The 24,874-nt window shown below is 47.3% G+C and overlaps 2 protein-coding genes across 3 annotated transcripts in view; one reads left to right on the plus strand and one right to left on the minus strand.

The window, feature by feature from the left end:
- Window positions 1-3,466: 3,466 nt before the first annotated feature.
- On the plus strand, window positions 3,467-4,517 carry LOC102748976 (olfactory receptor 7C2-like). Its single transcript, XM_031033349.2, is given in 2 exon segments — window positions 3,467-4,272; window positions 4,275-4,517. Coding segments are annotated over 2 exon segments (945 nt in total). The 5' UTR covers window positions 3,467-3,540; the 3' UTR covers window positions 4,488-4,517.
- A 2,302-nt stretch (window positions 4,518-6,819) lies between these two features.
- The window catches only part of SLC1A6 (solute carrier family 1 member 6), a 42,343-nt gene continuing 24,288 nt past the window's right edge, over window positions 6,820-24,874 (minus strand). The window contains exons 1-10 of one of the 2 annotated variants that reach the window (XM_081814244.1): window positions 21,963-22,064; window positions 16,824-17,035; window positions 16,540-16,677; window positions 14,793-14,997; window positions 13,991-14,033; window positions 13,145-13,488; window positions 10,297-10,530; window positions 8,913-9,107; window positions 7,981-8,115; window positions 6,820-7,170 (exon numbers count right to left, since the gene is read on the minus strand). In XM_081814244.1, the coding sequence (XP_081670370.1) occupies window positions 6,975-7,170; window positions 7,981-8,115; window positions 8,913-9,107; window positions 10,297-10,530; window positions 13,145-13,488; window positions 13,991-14,033; window positions 14,793-14,997; window positions 16,540-16,677; window positions 16,824-17,028 (1,695 nt within the window). In that variant the 5' untranslated portion in view covers window positions 17,029-17,035; window positions 21,963-22,064 and the 3' untranslated portion in view covers window positions 6,820-6,974. Of the gene's footprint in view, window positions 7,171-7,980; window positions 8,116-8,912; window positions 9,108-10,296; window positions 10,531-13,144; window positions 13,489-13,990; window positions 14,034-14,792; window positions 14,998-16,539; window positions 16,678-16,823; window positions 17,036-21,962; window positions 22,065-24,874 lie in introns of those variants that run through there. The other variant, XM_031033363.2, reaches the window with a different exon arrangement.

Raw genomic sequence — 24,874 nt, forward strand, 5'->3', positions numbered from 1 at the left:
CTGCGTGCACATTTTATCATTAAGAATTTTTTTCAGCTTATGGCCCAGTTATTGATCTTTTCTTCTCTTATTTCTCTTCTCTTCTCTTATTTCTAGACTTTTTATTCAGAGAGAACTACTTTCAAAGATTATATATCTGGGCGCCTGGGTGGCTCAGTTGGTTAAGCGACTGCCTTCGGCTCAGGTCATGATCCTGGAGTCCCAGAATCGAGTCCCGCATTGGGCTCCCTGCTCGGCGGGGAGTCTGCTTCTCCCTCTCCCACTTCCCGTTTGTGTTCCCTCTCTCGCTGTGTCTTTCTCTGTCAAATAAATAAATAAAATCTTAAAAAAAAAAAAGAAAAAAGAAATGCATTTCTTTAAAAAAAAAAGATTATATATCTTCATATATAAATTTATATCATCTATGCTTTTTGTTTATTTTATTCTGATAGATTGTATGGTCTCTTGCTCCACACCTAACATTAAACATTGAAATTTATTAGGAAATGTAGGTACCTGGCTCGCTTAGTCACTAGAGCATGCGACTCTTGATCTTGGGGGCATGCAAGCCTCATGTTGGGTGTAGAGCTTACTTTAAAAAAAAAAAAAAAAGCAAATATTAGAATCACTAAATTGTACATTTAAAACTAATATTACACTGTATGTTAAGTAACTGGAATTTAAATTAAAACTTTTTTTAAAAGAAATTTATTAGGGAATACGGAGATCAGATTTAACATTATTTTTTCTTGTCTTTTTTTTAAAAGATTTTATTTATTTGACAGAAAGAGACACAGTGAGAGAGGGAACACAAGTAGGGGGAGTGGGAGAGGGAGAAGCAGGCTTCCCCCTGAGCAGGGAGCCCGATGTAGGGCTTGATCCCAGGACCCTGGGATCATGACCTGAGCCGAAGGCAAACACTTAATGACTGAGTCACCCGAGTGCCCCTTTTTCTTAATTGTTAATCATGAAACACTTATGCCTTTAAAATACCCTCTAAGCTATCTAGGAATAAAAAAATGTAAGTTAAGTTGATTAAAAATATTTTTATATATCCTAAATTATGGTGAACCTCTTATAAAATTATAAAACTCCAGGATTATACTTTTGAAAGAAATGAAGAACAACTCTTACTATAAACTTGAGCAGTATTGAATTTCATACCAATGCAAAAAGACCTAAAGATAAGTAGGTGTTGTAAATTGATATTATTTGGAGAAAGTATGTAAATATTATAGAAAAACTTAAAATTATTAATAAAATCCAAAAATAGTTTATAAATACAAAAAAATCAAAATCCTTCCTAATATAATAGCAATATCAGAGATATAATTTGGGAGAATATCATTGTTAATGACATTAAACCTAAAATACATTAAAATACTGTATAGAAATCCTGCCATCTGGGACACCATGAATGAACTTGGAGGCCATTTTGCTAAGTGAAATAAGCCAGACACAGAAGTACAAATACTGCATGCTTCCACTTACATAAAGTATGTAAAATCGTCAAAGTCACAGAAGCAGAGAATAGGATGTTGGTCGTCCGTGGCTGAGAAGAGAGGTAATAGGGAATTGTTGCTCAACGGGTATAAAGTTTCTGTTGTGCGGGTTGAATAATTTATAGAGATCTGGTGTATAACATACTAGGTATAGTTAATAATACAGGATAGTACACCTTAAAATATGTTAGGAGGATAAATTGTGAGTATTCTTAACACACACACACACACAAAAAAACCACTCAGAAGGAAACTTTGGGAGGTGGCAGATATGTTTGTTACTTTGATTGCAGCAATGATACCACAGGTGAAGTCATATGCACAAACTTACCAACATGTATATGTCAGATATGTGCAATTTTTTGTAATCAATTATACTTTGATAAGGCTAGAAATAAAAGATGAACTTATGTGAAGACAAACAATATTTAGAAAGTCTAGGACACTATAACCGACAGATGAATGGATAAAGAAGATGTATACATATACAATGGAATATTGCTCAGCCATAAAACAAAGAATATAATCTTTTTTTTTTTTTAAGATTTTTTTTTTATTTATTTGCGAGAGAGAGAATGAGAGACAGAGAGCATGAGAGGGAGGAGGGTCAGAGGGAGAAGCAGACTCCCTGCCGAGCAGGGAGCCCGATGCGGGACTCGATCCTGGGACTCCAGGATCATGACCTGAGCCGAAGGCAGTCGCTTAACCGACTGAGCCACCCAGGCGCCCCAAAGAATATAATCTTGCCATTTGCAACAATGTGGATGGATCTAGAGGGTATTATGCTAGGTGAAATCAGTCAGTCAAAGAAAGACAAATGTATGATTTCACTCAGATATGAACTTAAGAAACAATATAAGCGATCATAGGAGAGAAAAAAGAGACAAACCAAGAAATAGACTCTTAACTCTAGAGAACAAACAGATGGATAGCAGAGGGGAGGTGGGCGGGGGTAGGGGTGAAACAGGTGATGGGGATGAAAGAGGGCACTTGTGATGAGCACCAGGTGTTGTATGGAAGTGTTGAATCACTAAATTTTACAACCTGAAACAAATATTACACTGTGTGTGAACCAACTAGATTTTAAATAAAAACTAAAAACACAAACACACACACTAAAAAACAAAGAAAAAAAAAGACAAACAAAAAAGACTCTTAACTATAGAGGACAAACTGGTGGTTGGTGGGTGAGGGATGTGTGAAATAGGTAAAGGAGATTAGGGAGTACACTTACCATAATGAGAACTGAGACATGTATAGAATTGTTGAATCACTATGTTGTACACCTGAAACTAATCTAAACCTGTACTTTAACTATACTGGAATTTAGAAAATAATTTTAAAAATTTATAAATAAATAAGTAAATAAGAAACTCTAGGACACTATATTTATAAATTCCATTTTTGCTGAATTTATATAGGGACACAGATAATATAAATGAAATATAAATGATAATTAAAAATAATAATATTGGTAATTTTTTTAGCAGAAGGAACACCCAAGGTCCAGACAAGCTAAGATATAGAAATTACAGAAAGGCAGTAAAATGAAAGAACCTTTCAAAGATTAGAAGATCTGCCTGGCATTAGGGAATTCCCCATTCCCACAAGCACTGAGCAGAAAGTGCAAGAGCAGACATCAGGGATAGGGACTATGTAGAGATGCAGACAAGCATAGAGCAGAGCTCCTCAAACTTGGATGTGCATCAGAGTCCCCAGGAGGGCCTATCAAGGCACAGAGTGCTGGCTCCACACCTAAAGCATCTGATTCATTAGGTCAGGTGGGCCTGAAAATGTGCATTTCCAACAGGTTCCCAGGTGATGCTGATGACGTTAGTCAGGGACCACGATTTGAAAACCACTGACCTTAGAGACAATTTTTCCAGGTAGTGATGGTAACCACAATTTGTCAGCAAAGAAAGCCAATCATTAGTCAAATGAATGACTTCATGAATCCCCTGGGTTTGGATTAAGGAAATTTCTACCATTCTGGGGAATGCTTATTTGGAGTTAATCTTGTGTTGCTTTTCCCCTCCTTCTGGGCAAACCCAGTAGCCACATGGAAAGAGGAAACCAAACAGGAGTTGGGAATTTTCTCCTCTGGGGATTCACAGAGGACCTGGACCTGAAGGCTTTCTTCTTTGGGTTGTTTCTGTCCATATACCTGGTCACATTCACTGGGAACCTGCTCATCATCCTGGCCATCTGCTCAGACTCCCACCTCCACACGCCCATGTACTTCTTCCTCTCCAACCTGTCTTTTGCTGATATCTGTTTCACCTCCACCATCGTCCCCAAGATGCTCCAGAACATCCAGACTCACAGCAAAGCCATAACATATGAAGGATGTCTCAGTCAGATATTTTTTTTCATTGTGTTTGGATGCCTGGACAATTTACTCCTGACCATGATGGCCTATGACCTCTTTGTGGCCATCTGTCAGCCCCTGCATTACTCGGTCATCATGAACCCCCAGCTCTGTGAGCTGCTGGCCCTGGGGTCCTGGTGCATCAGTGTCATGGGCTCCCTGTTGGAAACCTTGACCCTCTTGAGGCTGTCCTTCTGCACAGACATGGGAATCCCACACTTTTTTTGTGATCTTCCTGAAGTCCTGAAGCTTGCCTGTTCTGACACCCTCATTAATAACTTAGTGATGTATTTTGTGACTGTTGTCCCAGGTGTCTTTTCTTATTCTCAGATTTCCTCCTCCATCCTGAGAATTTCATCAGCCAGGGGCAAATACAAAGCCTTTTCCAGGTGTGGGTCTCACCTCTCGGTGGTCTCCTTGTTCTATGTTATGGCACAGGGCTTGGGGTCGACCTCAGTTCTGCAGCAACTTCATCCACTAGGATGAGTCTGGTGGCCTCGGTGATGTACACCATTGTCACTCCCATGCTGAACCCCTTCATCTACAGCTTGAGGAACAAGGACATGAAGGGGGCCCTGGGCACGCTCCTCAGGAGGGTGGTGCCTCTCAGCGTTGGGACCATTACAGGATTCTCCTGAGTAGCTAGGCACACAATACTGAGGACCACAAATCTTAGTTTCCTTCATGCAATATTTTTATTTTTCCTAATTTTACATGTTTCCAAGCAAGAGTTGCCTTGGTTCTTCTCTGCCCTCTATTTTTCTTCATGTTCCATGGATTCCTTTTTTCATTTTGTAACTAGTCATTTTAACTTGATATTAATAGAACCTGCTATTTTCTCAGTAATCTTCAGTGATGGTTTGGATTTCTTAAAAAATAAATCAAATCTCATGTGTTTAATGGATATCATCAAGGTGATAGGATGTGTGCCTAACTGGGAAATGTTGCCTTGCAAACTCATTTAGAGAGATGTTTTCTGAGGTTATGTGAATGGAATCAAGTCAAAGATTTGCCTCCAAAACTGAGAAAATAAATTCCTTGTTTAAGCCACCCAGTCTATGGCACTTTGTCATGGCAGCCCTAGCAAACTAATATACCCTGCTCCCACAAGGAGCTTTCTGCAGACACAGACCATTGATTATGGGCTAGAGGCAGAAATTCTGGTTTGAGACTGGGATCCCAGGCAAAGCTCCCCAGAGTCAAATGTGGAGTAGGATGTTTTATAACCTTCTTGCCTTTGCATGGACTTTTCCAATCTCTGACACAAATGTTTCCATGGTGACTGCAAATAAGTTAAAGAATTCTTGGATCCCTTCTTCCAAGTTCTCTCAATTGCGTATGCCCAAGGGTTCTCTTAGGATCCTAAATGATGGGGGAGGAGGCATCCCCAAACATACCTGTACTTGAAGGTCCCTTCCCCCTTGAGAGAGGTAGGTGCTCAAGTGAAGTTAATTTGATTTAGAAAAAGCTAATGTTTATGGTGAGCTATTGTGAATTGTTTAAGACTGATGAATCACAGACCTGTACCTCTGAAACAAATAATACATAATAAGTTAAAAAAAAGAAGAAGAAGAAGAAGATAGTAGGAAAGGAAAAATGAAGGGGGGGAAATCGGAGGGGGCAATGAACCATGAGAGACTATGGACTCCAAGAAACAAACTGAGGCTTCTAGAGAGGAGGGGGGGTGGGGGGGTGGTTTAGCCTGGTGACAGGTATTAAGGAGGGCACATATTGAATGGAGCACTGGGTGTTATACACAAACAATGAATCATGGAACACTACATCAAAAACTAATGATGTAATGTATGGTGATTAACATAATAAAATTTAAAAAAAAATTTTTTTAATAAAAAAAAAAAAAAAGAAAAAGCTAATGTGTTTCCCAGACAAAAGGGTTATAGAGTTCAGTTATACCCATGACATCTGGAATCATGTTACTCTCTATTTACTTGTGTTTTCCCCCAAGGTTTTATTAAGGCCTCATTTAATGTCCCACCTAGCTCATTAGGCTTGCCTGTGTAGTAAGGAGACACAGAGCTTCCTGGGGCCAGCATGAGGGTATCTGAGCCAACTGGTTTCAGGGGTCAAGAGTTGGGACTACAAGATGCAGCTACTCATCCCCATGGCAAGCTGCTTCCTCTATTCCCAGCCATGGGTGTACGAAGTAAAGGGTGAACTTGGAAGGCTAGGGGTACTCAAAGCCTGAATATTCCAGAGAAAGGACTTGCCCTTGACTGGCACCTGGGAAATAATCCAAGTCCTTGGAATACCCTCCCTGATAAAAGTGTCTTTGTAACCTGGGGTCCTGAGCCATGCCAGGTCATCTAGGCTGACAAGTAATTTGTGGTGAATGACTGTTTTTGTTCACCTGGGGCCCTGGGCAATACTATATTCATTTGACTTCTGTGGGGGCTGAAGAATGAATAGTGAAGCACTCCATGCCTACAAGACAGACCCTCAATAAAAATCCTGGACACCAAGGCTCAGGTGAGCTTCCTTGGCTGGCAGTATTCATACGTGTTGTCACACATCATTGCTGAGAGAATTAAGGGCATCCATGGGATTCCACAAAGAGGGGACAATTGGAAGCCCACATCTGGTGTCTTCTGGACCCTGCTCCAGGCAACTTTTGTCCTTGCAGATTTTAATCTGTATCCTTTCACTGCAGTAAGTCATAAATGTGAGCATTACAGCTTTTCCGAGTTCCACGAGTCCTTCTAGCAAATCACTGAAGGTCTTGGGGACCCCCAACACAGAGGTCATGAACATTGTTTTATTATAATAAATGGTGGTTTTCCTTTACCTCCTTCAATTCCACCGCTCTTTGAGAAAATAAATAACATGAGCTGACCCCTCAGCTTGTGGGACCTGAAGCTGCCCTTATCCTCCGTCCCAGTTTCCTCCCCGCCTTGCTCACTGCCCTCCACAAGTTCTCCCCATGCATTCAGAGAGAAATGGAGGCCTTCGACATCCTTTCGTTCCTGCTCCTTTATCTCGGTTTCCACCAAACAAGCCAGACAGAACATGTGTGTTCAGTGCACACTCATTCGGGCAGCAGGTCTTCCCTAGGAGCCCCCCACCCCAGCCCCATTCCCTCCTCTCTGGGAGGCAGAGCTGGGGGTCCCTCACATGGCACTCTCGTTGCCTCCCCGTCCCCTGGACGCCCCCTTCTCTTGTGCCATGAGTGACTTGTAGGGCTTCCCCAGGCTGGGGAGGGTGAGCTCGGCTTCCTGCAGCTCCAGCTCCCGCTGAGACAAATGCTCAATGACGGCTGCTCCAATAGAGTCCCCCAGGACATTGGTCATTGTGCGAAGTCGGTCACTGGGGAAGGGTGGGGAGAGAGAAGCCACTGTTAGCTGAGGTTTGAAGGGTTCATGGAGGAGAGGGTGCAGCAGGGTGGGGGGTTCCTTGTGCCTGGGTGTTGGGACTCATGTTCTATCCACGAGTACATAACCTCAAGCAGGCGCCTCCCCTTTGATGTCCTCAGCTTCCCCTCCTAACAGATGCAGGTTGGATCAACTCTGATAGGCTCACATGTTATCTTAGCAATGCAATTCTTTCTTTTTAAGGATGTAAACATCTCATAGAGAAAATTAGGGGTTGTGGGCTGAACAGCATACAGGATGAGGAAGATAACCACCGTGAGTAAATCAGGCCAGACTGGAGACTGTCTAAATGGGACTCGGGTCCACCTGACAGCTCCCAAATGGGGAGGAAAGTCCAGATTTTTTAAATGTAAACCTCCTGTTTTTCAAAGTTGAGAATTAAAAACATAAACCAACAACAACAAAAACTTGCAAGCTCTGTCCCACGGATCCGTCCCACAGATCGCCAGCTCTGTCCCACAGATCGCCTTTTTGTGACTTCTCCATAAAAGCAGGTACAACAGCTGTTCAGGCTCATATGTAAAGCCCCCCTTGCTCATCTCCTCCCCATCCTACTTCCCAAGGTTAACTCTATGGAATTTGGGATCTACAGGCCATGGTTTGGAGTACTCTCCAAGGCTCACCCTGTACTCTAAAATTCTAGAACTCTATGTCCTTGCTGGAATGAGGGCCCGCAGGCTGGGGGTCTCACAAGGAAAACAGGGGGTTTGAGGAAAGATAGCACCAGGGTCTGAAGAACACTCACAGGAACCAGTCCACAGCTATGATCAGCGTGATGTCTTCAGTGGGCAGGCCGACCGATGTGAGCACAATGACCATGGTGACCAGACCTGCCTGGGGGATCCCAGCAGCCCCAATGCTGGCTGCTGTCGCCGTGATACTGTACATGGACAAAGAACACAGGGAGGCAGGAGGTGGGAAGGAGAAGATGAGGAAGAGAGTGAGAAAGGGCACAAAAGAAGGGAAGAGGTGGTTCCCTGGGACATCTTAAATTAAGTGCCTGAAAATAAAAAGCAGCCTTCAATAAATGTATTCTTTCAACCCATATTTATTGAGCATCTACTACATGCTAGACACCTAGCAGAAACTCCCTTAGAAGAAAACCCTGCCCAAACAGAGCTTACATTCTAGTAGGGGAGGCAGAGAATAAGGAAGATGAGGACTTAAAACATACTAAGGCAGATGGTGCAACAGAGAAATGGTTCGGCCTGTGAAAGTCCAAACCATGCAATTTTAAATAAAATATTCAGGGAACACTCCCCTGCGCAGGTGACACTGGAGCAAAGACCTGAAGGAGGTGATATTTGCTGTTATATTTATAATGACCACATTGGAACCTCTGGGTGATGAGACCCAGGGATCCATCCTTCTTATAAGAGCCTCAGGTTCTTAGGACGCACCAGCCATACTTTGGAAAACATGGGGCAAAGGGATCTCCCACCATAGCATGTGAGAGAAGATGGGACTGAAACATCTGGCAGCTCCCAATAGCCTCAGGTTGCAAAGTCTTACCTTTAGCCTCATTTGGAATGGGAGGCTGGGCTCTTCCCACATCCTCCCTCCAACATTCAAAGCCTCCCTTGACCTCAAGCTGAGGCTTCTTCCACCCCTAGCCAAGCTAATGACTTCTTAGGTCTCACCTGCTGGCAGATCCCGCCCCCCCCAAGACCATCTCACCTGATGGTCGTTATCTGGCCCAGGTTAAGCTCATAGTTGTTGACTTGGGCGATGAAGATGGCAGCCAGGGCCTCATACAGGGCAGTCCCGTCCATGTTGACGGTGGCCCCCACGGGCAGCACGAACCTGGTGATGCGTCGGTCCACACCCAGGCCCTCCTCCAAGCAGCGGAAGGTGATGGGTAGTGTTGCAGAGCTAGGGGAGAGAGCCCTGGAGGCTGAGAACAGGGGGTGGCAGGGTGGGGCTGGAGCAGCCATGGACTGAAGGAGGGATTCTGCTGAGAACACTGGGAGACCAGGTGGGAGCCAGAGCAAGGGAAGATGGTGGGTGTATAACATTTCAGAGGATGGTAACTGTGCACAGGGAAGAAGGGCTCCTCATGATGCAAGAAGCACACAGCAATGGTGGTCCCCCAGGTTGAAGGTCTCTTTGACCCACTTAAAGCCAATAGTTTAAGGCTAATTACTAGACACTTGTTCATGCCACTAATGACCTTTCCACTCCTAGAAAGGAAGGGACTAGGGGTCTGCTGACCTCCCACACCCTCAGGGTTGAGAGAGAAGTATTACATGGACCCCTAATCCCCATTTCTGTAGCTCAGGGAGCAACCTCAGCTACACTAACCCTCCTGGTCTCTCCCCCCACCACTCCCCAGCAGGGGAAGAGCAACCTGATTGGTGAGTTTAGTTGAAGGAGTGGACATCTCACTTGGAGTTGGCCTGTCCACGAAACATGTGCTCTGCCTGGTCAGCTTGATGTCATGCAGTGAGAAGCCTGGCCCCACAGAGAAGGCATCTGGGGATCCAGCCCTGTGGTGATCAGGTGAGTTTCATTCCTGGCTACAATGGCACCAATCCTATTGGCCAAAGACCAAAAGGCACATTCTCCAGGCAGCATTATGAGCAATAACAATAATATTATTCTTCCGTCCAGTTGGCTCTTGTGATACTTCTCAAACTTTTGAATTTGGATGATGGGGAAAAGGGAAGCTCTTTATTAACCCCATAAAACCACAAAAAAAAAAAAAAAGGAGAAAAAAGCCAAGTGAGCTCCCAGAGACCATCTCAAGGGGAAATGAGACTCTGAGCTAGAAAATGAGAGAATATGGGGCATGTTGGAACCTTAGTCCTAACCTCAAAATTGGCAGCTGGTTCCTCCATATAAAACAGAGAAAAAGAAAATGTGGAAAACAGGTCAGGAGAGCCAGCCCGGGACAAAGATCGGCACCCAGGTGTCAACTGACCTACAGACTTTCATGAGCCACTGACATTACCGCACAGCTCAGACAAGGTTCAGTAGGGGGAGGAGGGGCAGGACTCCTAGGAGAGCTTGTGAACCACAGTGAACCTCAGAAAAGTACCGGGGATGAGGGATGAAGCCATACCTGGAAGACGTGCCCATAGCAGTGATGAGGGCCTGCAGCATACCCCCGATGAAGGGGAAGGGGTTCCGGTGGGTGATGAGGAAGTAGATGAGGGGCAGGACACCACCAGCATGGAGGAACAAGCCCACAATGACAGTCAGCGTGTACATGCCCAGCTGACCCCCCAGGACGGCCATGTCCTCCATCTCTAGGATCTTCCCAGCGATCAGGAACAGGATGCCCACAGGTGCATACCTAGGCCAAGCCAGACACCTGTCAGAGCTCCCTCATGACTTTCCCTAAAGCGCAGAGCTGGCATTCCCAAGACTTTACCCATATAAGCCCCTGGAGCCAGACAGCGCCCACCATACAGCACCCTACTCTGCCCCAACCTTCCCCACACACTGACAAACAGGGATGGACCCCACAAACATATCCCACTGCCTCTTCCTGCTCACCCACAGTTCACACCCAGAACAGCAGGGAAAAGTTCCCACAACTCCGGGGCATACAATTTTATAAGGTCTCTCTTCCCTCCACTCCACCATTCAAGTCCCTCCCCAAATAGTCCCTGTCTTCGGGACTCTTTCCCTAGACATGGCCCAGACATTCCCTATCACTGGCCTTCAAACTTCCCTTATTCACCACCTCCAACTCTGTTTGCTCTAAATGTGTAACCTCGATGCCCCTATTCTCTTTCCTGTAAGTGCATATTCTCACTCACTCACCGGCCCTGAGCTATTTCACCTGAATTTCCCCCAGACAACCCAAACCACGCGTCTTATCAAATCATCTACTTATTTAACCACTTTCTTGAGCACTTACTCTGCTCCAGTCACACAGTCCCTGCCCCTGTGGTGCCTACATTCTAATGGGGGAAACACGCAGTATACATAGAAATGCCTAATTAAAAACTTCGGGTGGTGAGAGCTGCAAAACAGAGCCCCTGAGTGGGGCTGCATCAGCATGCATGGTCAGGGAGGGCCTCCCTGGAGACCTGACATTCACGCAGAGGCCTACATGATGAGAAGGGACACATCTATCTGAGGGGGAAGCATTGCAGGCACCATGCAAAGACCCTGAAATAAGCATGAGCTAGAAGTGCTGAAGGAGCATAGAGCAGACCAGTGTGGCTGCAGCGGTGAGTGAGAGGAGACAGAAGTGAGTTCATCAGGGGCTCACCTGTGCTCCCCACAAACCAGTGCATCTTAGTCTTGCAAGTTCCTGCCAGTGGTGCCTTCTTTCACCCATCACCAGGCTTCAGCTTTTACTCTTCTCTCTTTAGAAACTGAAGTCTACGCTTGGTTGTTCTTATGGTAGAGGCATTGGAAGAGGTAGGAACCTCTTGGGAAATTGGTACAATAGCTTGGGTCAGAAATGATGAGACCCACCCTGAGGTGGTGGGAAGGAGGATGTGGGGCACTTTTCTGGCCACATCTGTATTCCCCTGGGCTCAGCTGGGCTCAAGGTGAGACCCAATGGGAGGTTGCTAAGTTGTCTCCCAGTCTAGACCTACCTCTATGACTGCTCTGTGAACCCCCTCCCCAGCTCCCTCATCTTCATCCTTCCTCTTCATCCCCCACAAAATTCCTCAACCCTAGGTCAATTGCACGGGGCTTCTTTCCTTCTACACTCACCCAGCCAGCACATCTGGATAAACTCTGCCAATGACACCACTATAAATTTATGGTTTCCAATTCCGTCGAGCTTCCTCTTGTCAGTCTTTTTGCCTATCCTTGATAAGCTCCCCCATCACATTCCACTCAGCTGCTTTTCCAAGCTTTAAACTTGGCCTCTAACCCCCTACACAACTTTCTAATTATTGGGGATTATGGACAAAGTCTCCCCCAGTCTGGCACTAGACAGTCTTGTTAATATCTTGCACCACCACTCCCAACTTACCCTGTGCTCCCACCTCCCTGAACTCCCCACCATTCTACAGCCAACTCAGGCTCTTGCAGGATTTGCATGTTCTCTTCCCCCTGCTTGAAGGGCCTCTCTCCTCTTTCCGTCCTATTGGGTTCCCACTTGCCTTTCAAGACCCAACTACGAGGTGACCTTTTCCATAACTCCCTCTTCACCTTCCCAGGCAGAGTTCACTGCATATCCCTCCCTTGGCTGCTCACTTCTCCAAGTTCCCAACTCTTTTTGAATGTCCTTTTGCTCTAGAACCTTCCACCTTGTATTGCATTTATCTAGTGTCTGTCTGTCTCCTCTAAGACTTCATAAGCTTCTTGGGGATAGGGATTGAATTCAGTGTATCCCTGTGTTCCAGACAAAGTTAGCCCAGAAAAATGTCTGCTGAATGAGTGAAGGAATTGGTAAAGGAATAGAGAATGGTAAAATGGATGCACACATGCATCAACTAAGGAATAACTAGTGAGTGGATAAACGAATAAGAAAATGAGCAAATGAGACACAAATGAATGGGTGGGTGAATGAATGAGTGTGTTAAGTGAATGAATGCAGGGAATACTGAGGGAGTGAATGGAATAACTAATGTGGAGATGAATGAGTGGGCCATTCACCATTAAGTGAATGAATGCAGGGAATACATGAGGGAGTGAATGGAATAACTAATGCGGAGATAAATGAGTGGGCCAAAGAATGAGCTTGAATGAATACATGGCGGGGTGAATAAATCAATCAGTCAATCAATCACTGGCTTCATTAATGTGTGGATGAGTCTGTGAATGAGTTTATGAGTGAATGTATGAATGAGCAAATTAACCAATACATAAATGAATGACTTTGGCCAAATGGTCCCAATGGCCCCTTGAGCAGCTGCCCCACAGCCTGACTTCCCAGTCCCGGCTCCACCCTTCCCATGTGCCATCACCTGCCAGCCCTGTCAAAGCCCAGCACTTACCAGATAATGATGCCCACCATCCTCATAATAGCCTCATTGAGGCTGTCGAAGAAATCCCGCAGGACTCGGCCCTTGTGTTTCATACCACCGATGACCAGCCCAAAGGCCACAGAGAAGACCACAAGGCCCAAGGCATTGATGCCATTGGCTGAGCCAGGCACAGGCACAGTCTCCTCGAAGCTCAGCACCTCCTGCAGGGTGCCCAAGGCCCAGGTGACATTTTCCAGGAGGCTAGTTCCGTTGTCCATTGAGGATGGGGGAGGCATGGAGGTGCCCGGCTCAGATCCATTCTCTGTCCTCACTATGGTCCTGGTTACCAACCTCGTGCTATACTGCGTCTTGAACTGAAATATGGAGAGATCGGGACCAAAATCAATTCATCAGAATCTCCTGAAGAAGTTTATTTAGAACACCAACTCTTGGTTGCCACCCATGGAGAGTCTTATTCAGAGGACTTGACCAATGCATAGAAGAACGAGTGAAGGAATACATGAATGAAGGAGTGAGCAACTAATGCATGGCAGAATGAGTATAGATTCTGCATTTTTCAAAGCTCCCTGCTCAAACATATTTGGGGGCCTCTCTCTTCAACCATCTATGGTGAGATGCCCTGGTTCCTCCTTCAGCACCATCCTAGGCAGCTCTTGGCCTAAGTCGTTTTCTGTTATCCTCCCTTGATCATTCCACCAATGCGAGGTACATTCTTTCTCCCAGACTCTTCCAAAAACCCCTGCCCATTGCTCTGGCGGGCCCTTCTTCCCATCCCTCACCCCGGGACCACTCGCTTGGCAGCAAGTTCCCCCCACCCTCCAAACCTCCTTGACCACACTGTGCACTTCCCCTGACCTGTTTGAAGCAAGCCTCCACCAGGTTGGGCGGAAACATATTTCTGCAGAAAAACATCAGAGGAAGGGAGGTGGTTAGACCTTGGGAAGGAGTCCAGGGTGATAATAGTTAAGAATAATAGCAACAGTACCAACCGTAATAATGGCAGCCAACAAGTGAATGCTTACTCTAGACCGGGTACTGAGCTAAGTGCTTACCTACAGATATGATCTAAACACTACAATAACTCTAGAAGTGAACACTACTGAGGTCCCCATTTTATGCACAAAGAAACCAATGCACAGAGAACTTATGGAAGTTACCCAAAGCTGCACAGCTCATAAGGGGTACAGATGGACCTCAAATCCAGGCCTCTCTGAGCCCTTCCATAGAATTCACACACATGTCAGTGATGCCTCAAAAAACACAGATAACTTGTGGACCTCAGATCTGGGTTTCCCCCAAGTCAATGACTAGGGGAGAACCTGGCAAGCCTTGATTCTGGCTGGCAAAATCTTGCTTCTTTAAAAGAATCATTCATCCTCCAATGGAGCTTGAGAACATCAAACACCATTGTTCTGAGCCCATCTCAAGATGCAGCTAAAACGTCCAGAGCCTAAGGGCCAAAAGATCGTACCCTAGGAGTCAGCTACTCTCAGAGAATTTGTGCAAGGCTCCAGGGCAGAAAATGGGTACCAATAAACTAGGTTCAACTTGGGTGTTGCATTTCCAGGCTGAGTCAGCCTGTCCCCTTTGTCTCTCCTTGAGTGTGGCTTCTTGCATCTAGGGCCAGAGTTCCCATCAAAATTAGAAAGGGCGTCACCTGACCAGGTCCATGAAGGCATCAGCTGTGGGGATGGTCTCAATGCGGCCTTCGCGGTGCAGCCCCTCCTTGGAGCCCTTCCCAGGATGGATGATGGTGACCATGAGGATGCCAATGAAGACAGCAATGACCGTGGTCACCATGTAGTACACAGCTGCCCGCATCCCCATCCGCCCTGTTGCCTTGTTATCCAGGGATGCCATACCTGGAGGACAGGTGATGCAGCCCTGAGCAGCGCCATCTGCACCCCACCACCCACTGTCCCATCCATCAGCTCTACTTCCCTCATACCACCAGCTCAACAAGCATTCCACCAAGCATCTCCTCCTTCTGTGCCCCACCCCAGCACCCACACTGCCATCCTTTGACCCCTCTCATCATTCTTCTACCCCTATTCTAGTTTCCATATACACCTTCCACCCCATCCTTTATCCCAAGCCCCACTTCACCTACCTTCCCTCTACTTCAAGCCAAACTTTTCAACTCCCACCCCATCCTCCATTTATGCCTACGTTACACGATGGCATCACCTTCATTCCACTCTTCATCCTGCTACTGACCCCAAGATTATATCTCCCTCCAGCCCACCTCACTGTACGCTATCTGTGATAGATACTTCTTTTGGTGCTCCAGCCAAAGCTCTTTACCAGGCTAACACACCTGCCCTTCAGCTGCTGCGTTGTTGGCTGCTAACAGTTTGTGTGGCCCCCTTCTCTGGAGAACTGCCCTCAGCAGAACAAAACCTGCTTTGCCCAGAAATACCCCATGGAAGACCTAAAGCCAAAGGCTACCTGGTACAGGGATTCAAAAGGCCAGCTCCTTTGACTTGGGTGAGGGCAGAGTTGGGAAGAACAATTCTGTAGCATTACTCCTGCTCCAGAGCTATCCATGGGATAAGGCTGAGAGGCCAGCCTTCTTCTGAACCCACATCTCTGCTTAGATTCTTTCCCTGCCTTATCTTGCTCCCCTCACTTCCTCATGGGTCTCTCTTGAATGCTATCCCTTGATATAACACTTGTGCAAATAACCCCACCTTAGGCTCTGCTTCTGCGAAATCCAACCCAAGAAACCACTTTTTCAGGCCTTTATCTTCATCCCTGTCCCCAAATCTGGAGACTGCAAATCAACCACTTAGGTGCCAAATCTGGCCCCCTGCCTGTTTTTGTAAATAAAGTTTTATTGGAACACAACCACACCCATTTGTTTACAGATGAGTCTGCAGCTGTTCCTGCACTACCATAGGAGAACTGAGTAGTTACAACCGAAATGGTATGGCCCCCAATGTTGAAAATGTTTACTATCTGGCCCTTTACAGAAAAAAATTTGCTGACCTCTGCATAACCCATCCCTATTTCTACCCCAGCCCCCACCCACCATCCTGTCACCTTCAATACCTTCATCCACATCCCACCCCCTGACCACTGATGCCATTCTATCTTCCTTGGCTGCCCTATCACAGCCTTTCTTTCACCTTTGGATGATGGTAAGCTCCTGGCAGGCTGGTATTTTATCTACACGGAAAAGCATGGTAGAGTTACTGAGATAAGTGGCATATGTCATATGGAGTCTGGAACCTGGTCTGATGAAGACCTGGGCTTTGGCCAAGAACTCGGGGCTAAGCGCAGGCTTCGTGTTTGAGGTCCTAAGATAGGGAGGTGATCCCATGCTTGCGATAGCTTTGGCTCCAGGTTTGAGCTGGGGCTCCGGGATGGGTCTCGGAGGCCAACACTGGCCTGGGCTCTCTCACCTGTGACCAGGCTGGAGACAATGAGTGGCAGCACCAGCATCTGCAGCATCCTCATGAGAAGCTCTCCGGGGAAAGAGAAGTACTTGATCTGGCGGTAGGTAAGTTGGTACGGGCGCAGGGCAAAGGCCAGGCTGACCCCTAGGACCAAAAGGAGGGCTCTGTGGAGTGGTTTGGGTCACCGGAGGGTGGTGGCAAGCGCTCTTGCAGGTGAGAATGAGCGGGCGGAGGGACGATGTGCGCGTGCAGGGCATTTCTCCGAGGTCCCCGCCCCCCAGCCAGCTCACCAATGACCACAGCGCTGACGGTCAGCAGGATGAAGGCGTTCCGGCGCAGGAAGCGCAGCACGTGCTCACGGGTCATGGTTTGTAGGCGCAGGCGCGTGCGCAGCGCTCTCTGCTGCAGGCTCTCCTGCAGCCGCTGCAGCCAGCCCACGCGGCCCAGCCGCTGGCCGCTCTCCCGCAGGAACAGGCTGTTCCCGTGGCTGCTCATGGTCTATCTGCGGGGGACAGAGGGGCCTTCTGGTAAGGGACAAGACAGAGGGCGGCTGTGGGGACAGGGGAAAGGGTGGAGGAAGCTGGCGAGGAACGCCGAGAATCCAGACAGGGGAGGGGCAAGGTCCACCTGTTGGGGTGAGGCTGTGCTGGGACACCTGAGAACACTGCTTGGGGTTGAGGGGTTGCGTCTTGGCAGAAAAGGGTCCAGATCTCCAGAATCCGTTCCCGGACATGACGCTTTTGCCATTCCCTGACTCCAGAGCCCTCCTTATTTCATATCCTCACAAGCAACGGGGGGCTGTCCCAGCTCACAAACCAAACTGGCCGGCCTTTGCTCAGCGCCAACTGGACATGCAGAGCCCCAGACAAGGCACCCTGGGTTTAGCCCCCCAAATTAATATGGTTTGCTGTTTGGCCTGGTGGTGTTGACAAGTGGCCTTTCCACAACGACAAAATCAGCAGGTGCCTGGTAAACAGTGAGTACCCGATAAATACAAGTGCCCTGCATGAGTGCTCAGGTGAGCAGAGCGGCTGGAGGTGGGATCCCTTGGGAAGGAAATGGTGACAATCCTTGACCCCAGTGACTCTTCAGGATCCATCTTTGAAGGGAAATGTGATGTTCAGAATCTCTCTGGGTGTTTCCCAAACTTCAGACTTTTGTGTCTCCTCTAAATTTGACCGCATTCCTGTAACCTTATTTATTTATTTAAGTAAATATATCTTGGGGGCGCCTGGGTGGCTCAGTTGGTTAAGCGACTGCCTTCGGCTCAGGTCATGATCCTGGAGTCCTGGGATCGAGTCCCACATCGGGCTCCCTGCTCAGCGGGGGGGTCTGCTTCTCCCTCTGACCCTCTTCCCTCTCTTGCTATCTGTCTCTCATTCTCTCTCTCTCAAATAAATAAATAAATAAATAAATAAATCTTAAATGGAAAAAAGATCATTACTTGAAATGCAAATTATATTTTAATACACATTAAATGAAATGTATGTAAAAACAAAAACCTGCCTATCCTTTATCAACTAAACACCTTACATGTATCAGGCAGCTTGGAAATGTGACTTTCATGGGCCAGAGGAACTTTTATTTTTGTGGACTCCTTCCTCCATTAAAATATATACATATACATATTAAAATATTAAGTTATATTTTTACAACTGAATTGTTATAAAAATGAATATAGTATTTTGGAACTAGATAGAGGGAATGGTTGCACAACATTGAGAATGCACTAAATGCCACTGACACCACTTTAAAATGGTTGGGTTGCTGTTATGTGACTTTCACCTAACCTTATACATTCAACCATTTTCTTTGATCTAAAAGTGTAGTTCTTTCTTCTGATTTAAAAAAAAAAATGAAAACAAAAAATAAAATAATAAGTTAAAACATTTCTGTGGATCCCTAAAAGTATCATGGGCCCTGGGCACTGGACATCCTATTCTTGAATGATAGGCAGCCTGGCCTGCAATGATCTCACAGCAAAAAAAAAAAAAAAAAGTGTGACAGTGCCCACATTCCAGGCATCCTGGGAATACTCTTGACCCTGTAGATTCACTCGGGGGGCAAACGGCTGACCACCAGGGGTGGCATTACCCAGGATCCCTTGCCTGCTGGCTCCCTTTTGGTCTGACTATCCGGAAGCAGCAGAAGAACGGCCGATAGGAGGAGCATTCCTCCTGCCACACCCCTGTTTGGCCGTGGTTGTGTTCCTCTGCCTAAGGCCACAGCTCCTGTCAATCCTCTGTATCTATTGGCCATTTGGATGTCTTCTCTGAAAAAATGTCTATTTAGTTCCTCTGTCCATTTGTTAATCAGATTGTTGTTGTTGTTGAGTTGTAGGAGTTCTTTATATATTTAGGATTTTAACCTCTTATCTGATACATGGTTTACAAAAAATGTCTCCCATTCTGTAGGTTCCTTTTCATTTTGTTGTTTCCTTTACATGTATCTTATCTGATACATGGTTTACAAAAAATGTCTCCCATTCTGTAGGTTCCTTTTCATTTTGTTGTTTCCTTTACTGTGCAGAGGGTTTTTAGTGTGAAATGGTCCCACTTGTTTATTTTTGCTTTTGTTTATGCTTTTGGTGTTACATGCAAAAAATCATTGCCAAGACCAATGTCAAGGAGCAGAATTCTTCCCTACTTTGTCTTCTAGGGGTTTTATGGTATCAGGACTTACGTTTAAGGCTCAGATCCATTTCAAGTTAATTTTTCTGAGTAGTGGAAGATAGGGGTCCAACTTCATTTTTTTTTATTATGTTCAGTTAGCCACTGTATAGTACATCATTAGTTTTTGATGTAGTGTTCAATGATTCAATAGTTGCGTATAACACCCAGTGCTCATCACCAATTTCATTTTTCCGTATGTGTTACTCAGTTTTCCCAACACCTGTTGAAGAGACTATCCTTTCCCCATTGGGTGTTCTTGGCTCCCTTGACCGGATAGAGGTGCTATTGCTACAATGATAACCATATTACAATATATAAATGTATCAAAACAACATGGTACACACCTTAAACTTATACAATGTTATATGTCAAATATGTTTCAACTAAAAAATCCTTTGTTGCAGCCAAGGCTCTGGCCCTGTCCTGCTCCCTCCCTGCCTCCCTCCTGGTCCCTTCCCCTCCCCCCCCACCCCCACCCCCACTCTTGCTGGTCCCTGAGTGTTACTACATCAACCTTACTGGTTTCCCTTAACTTTGCTCACATCCTTGTAAATAGTCCTTAACTTAAGCTCTTTCCAATTCTGCTTTTTGAGTGTGTTGTTTCCTGACAAATACACTGGATTTAGAAAAAACTCTCCAAGCCAGAGGAAGGCAGTCAATATTGTCCCTGTGCTGAACTTCACCCAGGTCAGGGCTGGGAGTCTGGGAATCTGGGAGACGTCTCAGTTCCACCAATAGGTAGATCCTTGGAATTTTTTTTTCTACCACTGGTTGTGCAGTGACTTTTCTGGGGTCACTGTCTTCCTTGCCCTTTTCTGATCCCCCCATATCCAAAGGATGGGACACCTGCCTCAACTTTTCAGGGCCTGCTTCCTCCAGGCCCAAGCCCCCATTGTCAATGCCAAACCCCAGTTGGGGTCCTGCTCCAAATGGGTCCATCACTTTGAAACCATAGTGCTGCTTCTCACCTGGCTGTGAAAAATCCCAGACGTGGGACCACAAACTATACAGGAAACTCCTAATTCCTCCCTCTCTCCAGAATGTATGTTCCCAGTCACCAAGCAGTAGCACAGAATTACCCGTGGGTCCCAAGGGAATGTTCAGCTGAGATCCAAACTAGGCACAGAAGGTCCAGAACTAGTTTTGTCTCCTTCCTTTCCCTTCCTTACAAGAAGTAGCACATAATAGTGCAGGAATGGACAAACCATAGTCCCATGGCCAAGTCCGGCCCACTGCTTGCTTTTATAAATAGTTTTATTGGCACAGAGCCACATTCATTTCTTACGTGTTGTCTACAGCTACTTTCATACTACAACAGCTGAGCTGGGGTGTTGGGACAGAGATTATATGGGTCGCAATACAACCTCTCAGGCCCTTTACTGACAAAATTTGCTAGCCCCTGGCCTAACAGAAGAGCATACCTGAGCTCTTAATTTCAAATCTCCCTCCACCTTGCCGGAACTGGTCACTTTCTGTGCAGCTTAGATGGCCCAATTCACATGACACTTAGAACAGTGCCTGGTGGGCACAAAATAGATGTCAACTGTGGTTGATAAAAAGCAGAAACCCAACAGACACACAGGTGAGGGTAGAGACAAACATTGAACCTTGGGTTCTCTCTTTTCCAGTCTCTCCTGGTCCTAGGCATTCTCTTGACCCTGTTTCTGAGGCTTGCTGCTCGGGAAGTGGCCCCTTCTAGTGTCCCCAGTCTCTGCAGGAGTTGAGGATGTGTCTCCCACCTGGTTCCCCCAACCTCCAGACTCTCAGATGTGATGAGATGTGCCGGCCACCCCACCCTTGGAGCCAAAGGAAAGAAAGGAAGGGCTCCTAACATCCTAAAACTGAAGCAAGCTTGGTTAGCAAATGTATGCTTCCTATACATTTTATCTCAGCACTCTGCTAGCCAGAGGAGTGAGCAGGGGAAGGAAAGAGAGGAGAGAAATCACATACATTACATATCACACACACCTTCAAACACACAGCCTCACACACCTTTGTGTGCAATTGACACAAATACAACCGCACAGACACAGAGCCACACACACAGAACTCTTCAGACACACAAGCCCACACACCCCTTCCAGACCCTGCACAATTCCCCTTCCTAAATGAAACTCCATACAGAGAGGACCATAGCGTTGCCACACACACACACACACACACACACACACACACACACACACACACACCCGCTTGGGACTCCAGACACAAAACTTCAGACATTCAAATTCCTTCCCACATGTAAACATCCAGCCCACACACCTCTTGAGGAAGGCAAGCCCACTCATACATTCAGCGTCCCTCGCACACACCACCACCACCCCACACACAACTTCCCAGCCAGCACCGGTTCCGCGGTGGCCAAAGTCTCGGTCACAATCAGGTCTGGCCGGAGTTGGAGAAATAAACACCCTGATAGGGAGCGGAACCGAGCCCTGGAAATGGAGGAAGCGTCACGCAGAGATGGAAACCTGCCCACGAATTGAGGCCACGGACAGAGGGATGGGATGGGGAGGAGGGAGACGGGCAGTGAGAGCTCGGGTAACAGCTAAGGTGGTAGGAAGCTCACCAGGGCGACCTGATGAGCGGCGGCGACCATGCTGAGGGGCAGCTGAGACAAAGGCGGCCGAGAGCTGGGAACGCGGGCGCAGGGGCCCCCCACCCGCCTGACCCCAGGGTGGGCCAAGCCCGCCTCGGGTCCCGCCCGCCCCGACCCCAGAGCCCGTGGCCGAGCGGAGCCGCGCTGTCCCCACTCACCTGCGCCCGGAGTGGCGGGGGCGGCCTGCCCGCGCCTCGGCCTGTGCGCTGCGCCCGGATGCAGGTGCCGGAGCCCGGCGAAGCGCCCGGCCGGAGCAGCGGGGACCCGCCAGGGATGGCGCCGCGCTGGCACGGGGACCGGACGGCGGAGGCACGGGCGCTGAGCCGGGACGCGCTGTGCAGCGGGTGGGATCCGGGCTGGCCCTGCGCTCACGTGGGTGCGGGGGCGCGGGGCGGCCGGGGGGAGAGGGCGGGATCCCCTCCGGGATGCCCCGCGCCTCCCCCGCGCCGAGCCCAGGCTCTGCCGCCGCGTGGGAGGAAGGGCAAGGCGCGGGTGGGGAGGGTGGGGGATCCTGGGCCGGGCGAGGTGGGTGGCCTCACCCGCGTCCCGCCTCCGCCCCCGTGCTGGAGCCGCGCCTCCGAGCCCCCGCCTCCCGCGCCTCCCCCGGCCCCCAGAGGTCCGAACGTCCCCGGAGAGCGTCGGGACTGGCTCTGGTACCGCTGGGCCGGGGCCCGCATCCCCCCGAGGAGGTCTGGTCCAGACGCGGGGGCCAGCCTCCAGGTGCCCCCGGCAGCCACGTGGGCTCCGCTGCCCCGCTTCTCCCTTCGGGTGCACAGCCGGGCCTTGGCCTTTCGGCCGCTGTGTGCCCTTGGGCCAGCGCCTCTCCCTCTCTGAGCCTGGCCTTACTGGAACAACGGAGATGACTTGGCCGACCCCACAGAAAATTAAAGCTGAGAAAAATTGAAGTGCCTGAGTGTGGAAATGCTGCGAGCCGCGTGAAGCATCGTACAAATGGGAGACGAATAATTCCTGTACTGTTGTAATTAATATTATTCTTTGCTGTCTTTAGAGTACACCCGGCAAAGTTGATCCTGCGTTTCTTCTCAAATGACATCAATTTGGTCGATTTCAACCTCCCCCTCCTCTCCTGAAAGCTAACTGCCATTTTCAAGAGCTGAGGGCGCAGCCGCACAGATCATAAAAATCAGTATACGTTTGTTACTGGTGGTGTTGTTAAGGAACAACTGTTGGTGGCAACTTCCTAGTCTAGGCAGGCTCTTTTGTTTATAGTTAATCTACACACCCCACTGAAGTAGATACCACTACCCCCATTTGATGAGGGGACAGGCACTCAGAGAGGTTCAGTAACTTTCCCAAAGTCACACAGGCAGGGAGCACCACCTCAGTTCCAACTCTTTCTCTATACTACCTGGACTCTCCTCCTTGACAGTACTTCCCGCCCCCCAAACAGGTGGTTCTCAAACTTAGCTGTGCCTTAGAATCACCAGGGGAACTTTTTTAAAATTCTGATGCCCAAGTGGCACCCTAGACCAATCACATCAGTGTCCCTGGGTGTGGGGATCAGGCATCAGTGTGTTTTCATGCTCCCTGAGTGATTTCAGTGTGTGGCTAAGGTTGAGCCCCTGCCCTAGATGTCAGGTTCTCGTGGGCCACACCAGCAACTCCTCCCTGAAACCTCCCACCCTCTCTTTTTCTGTCACTGGCTGTGCATTAAGATTCTGCACCGTTTCTTAGCCTGAGCCTAGAGCTCTTAGCTCTTGCAGTCACTCACTCCACAAATATTTAGTATGTGTCTACAGTGGGCTAGAAGCCAGGGATTGAGCAGGGAAGACGACAGAGCTCCCCTTGCTCTTTTACACAAAATAATATGTAAATAATAAGTAAATCGGAGCAGTTCTGAAATGATTGGTTCTCAGAACCCCTTTACAATTTTTTTAATTTTTTTTTTTTTTTGAGAGAGCATGAGGGGGGAAGCAGAGGAAGAGAGAGAATCTTAAGCAGGATCCACGCTCAGTGCCGAGCTCAAGGTGGGGCTCAATCTCACGACCCTGAGATCACAACCCTGAGATCATGACCCTGAGATCACAACCTAAGCCGAAATCACGAGGTGGTCGCTTAACCAACTGAGCCACCCAGGTGCCCCTTTTTTTTTTTCACACTTTAACAATTAGAGTGGATCCTCCAAAACTCAAAAGCCCAGTCTAATCATGACTTTAAAAGATCAAATTCCAATAGAGGGGCATCCTACGATATACTGGACTAGTACTCCTCAAAATAGCCACGCCATCAAACACAAGGAAAGTCTGAGACACCATCACACCAAGAAGTGGACTCCTGTAAAGTTAGTCCCACAGGGGCTCCCAGAACAGAAAAGCGATGTTAGGGGGGAAACTGAGGACATTTCCACAGAGTGTGGACTTTAGTAATAATGTGTTAATATTGGCTCCTTAATTGAAATAAATGTATCATACTAATAGAAGAGAGAGGAAATTATTGGGGGGGGGGATATGAGAACTCTCTGTACCATGTTTTCAATTTTTCTGTAAATCTGAAACTCTTCTAAGAAACTGTGTCTGGGGCGCCTGGGTGGCTCAGTCATTGGGTATCTGCCTACGGCTCAGGTCATGATCCCAGGCCTTGGGATCGAGCCCCACATCGGGCTCCCTGCTTGGTGGGAAGTCTGCTTCTCCTTCTCCCACTCCCCCTGCTTGTGTTCCTGCTCTTGCTATCTCTCTCTCTCAAATAAATAAATAAAATCTTTAAAAGAAAAAAGAAAGAAAGAAAGAAACTGTGTCTATTGATTAAAAAGATCATGGGACACTGAAAAGCTTTCATCTGTGGATTATACTTATTGATCTTTACTGTATTAGAAGTTAAGACTGGGAAAGCTTTTAAAATATTTACTTACTCATATTAACCTAAAAATAAACTCATTATATGTTAATCTAAATAACATATTCTATGAAAAATAACTTTATTTTCCAAAACAAGAAAAAACTGAGAAGACAAGCAATGTTTTAAACTTTTGCAAATTGCTTTCATATCTCACTTAATAGGAAGAAAGCAGAATTCTCATACAGTGGATCTTTATTATGTGAGGATTCCATAT

Source organism: Leptonychotes weddellii, chromosome 1 (genome assembly GCF_054177405.1).
Source record: "Leptonychotes weddellii isolate Sample4059 chromosome 1, ASM5417740v2, whole genome shotgun sequence".
Taxonomy (NCBI): Eukaryota; Metazoa; Chordata; class Mammalia; order Carnivora; family Phocidae; genus Leptonychotes; species Leptonychotes weddellii.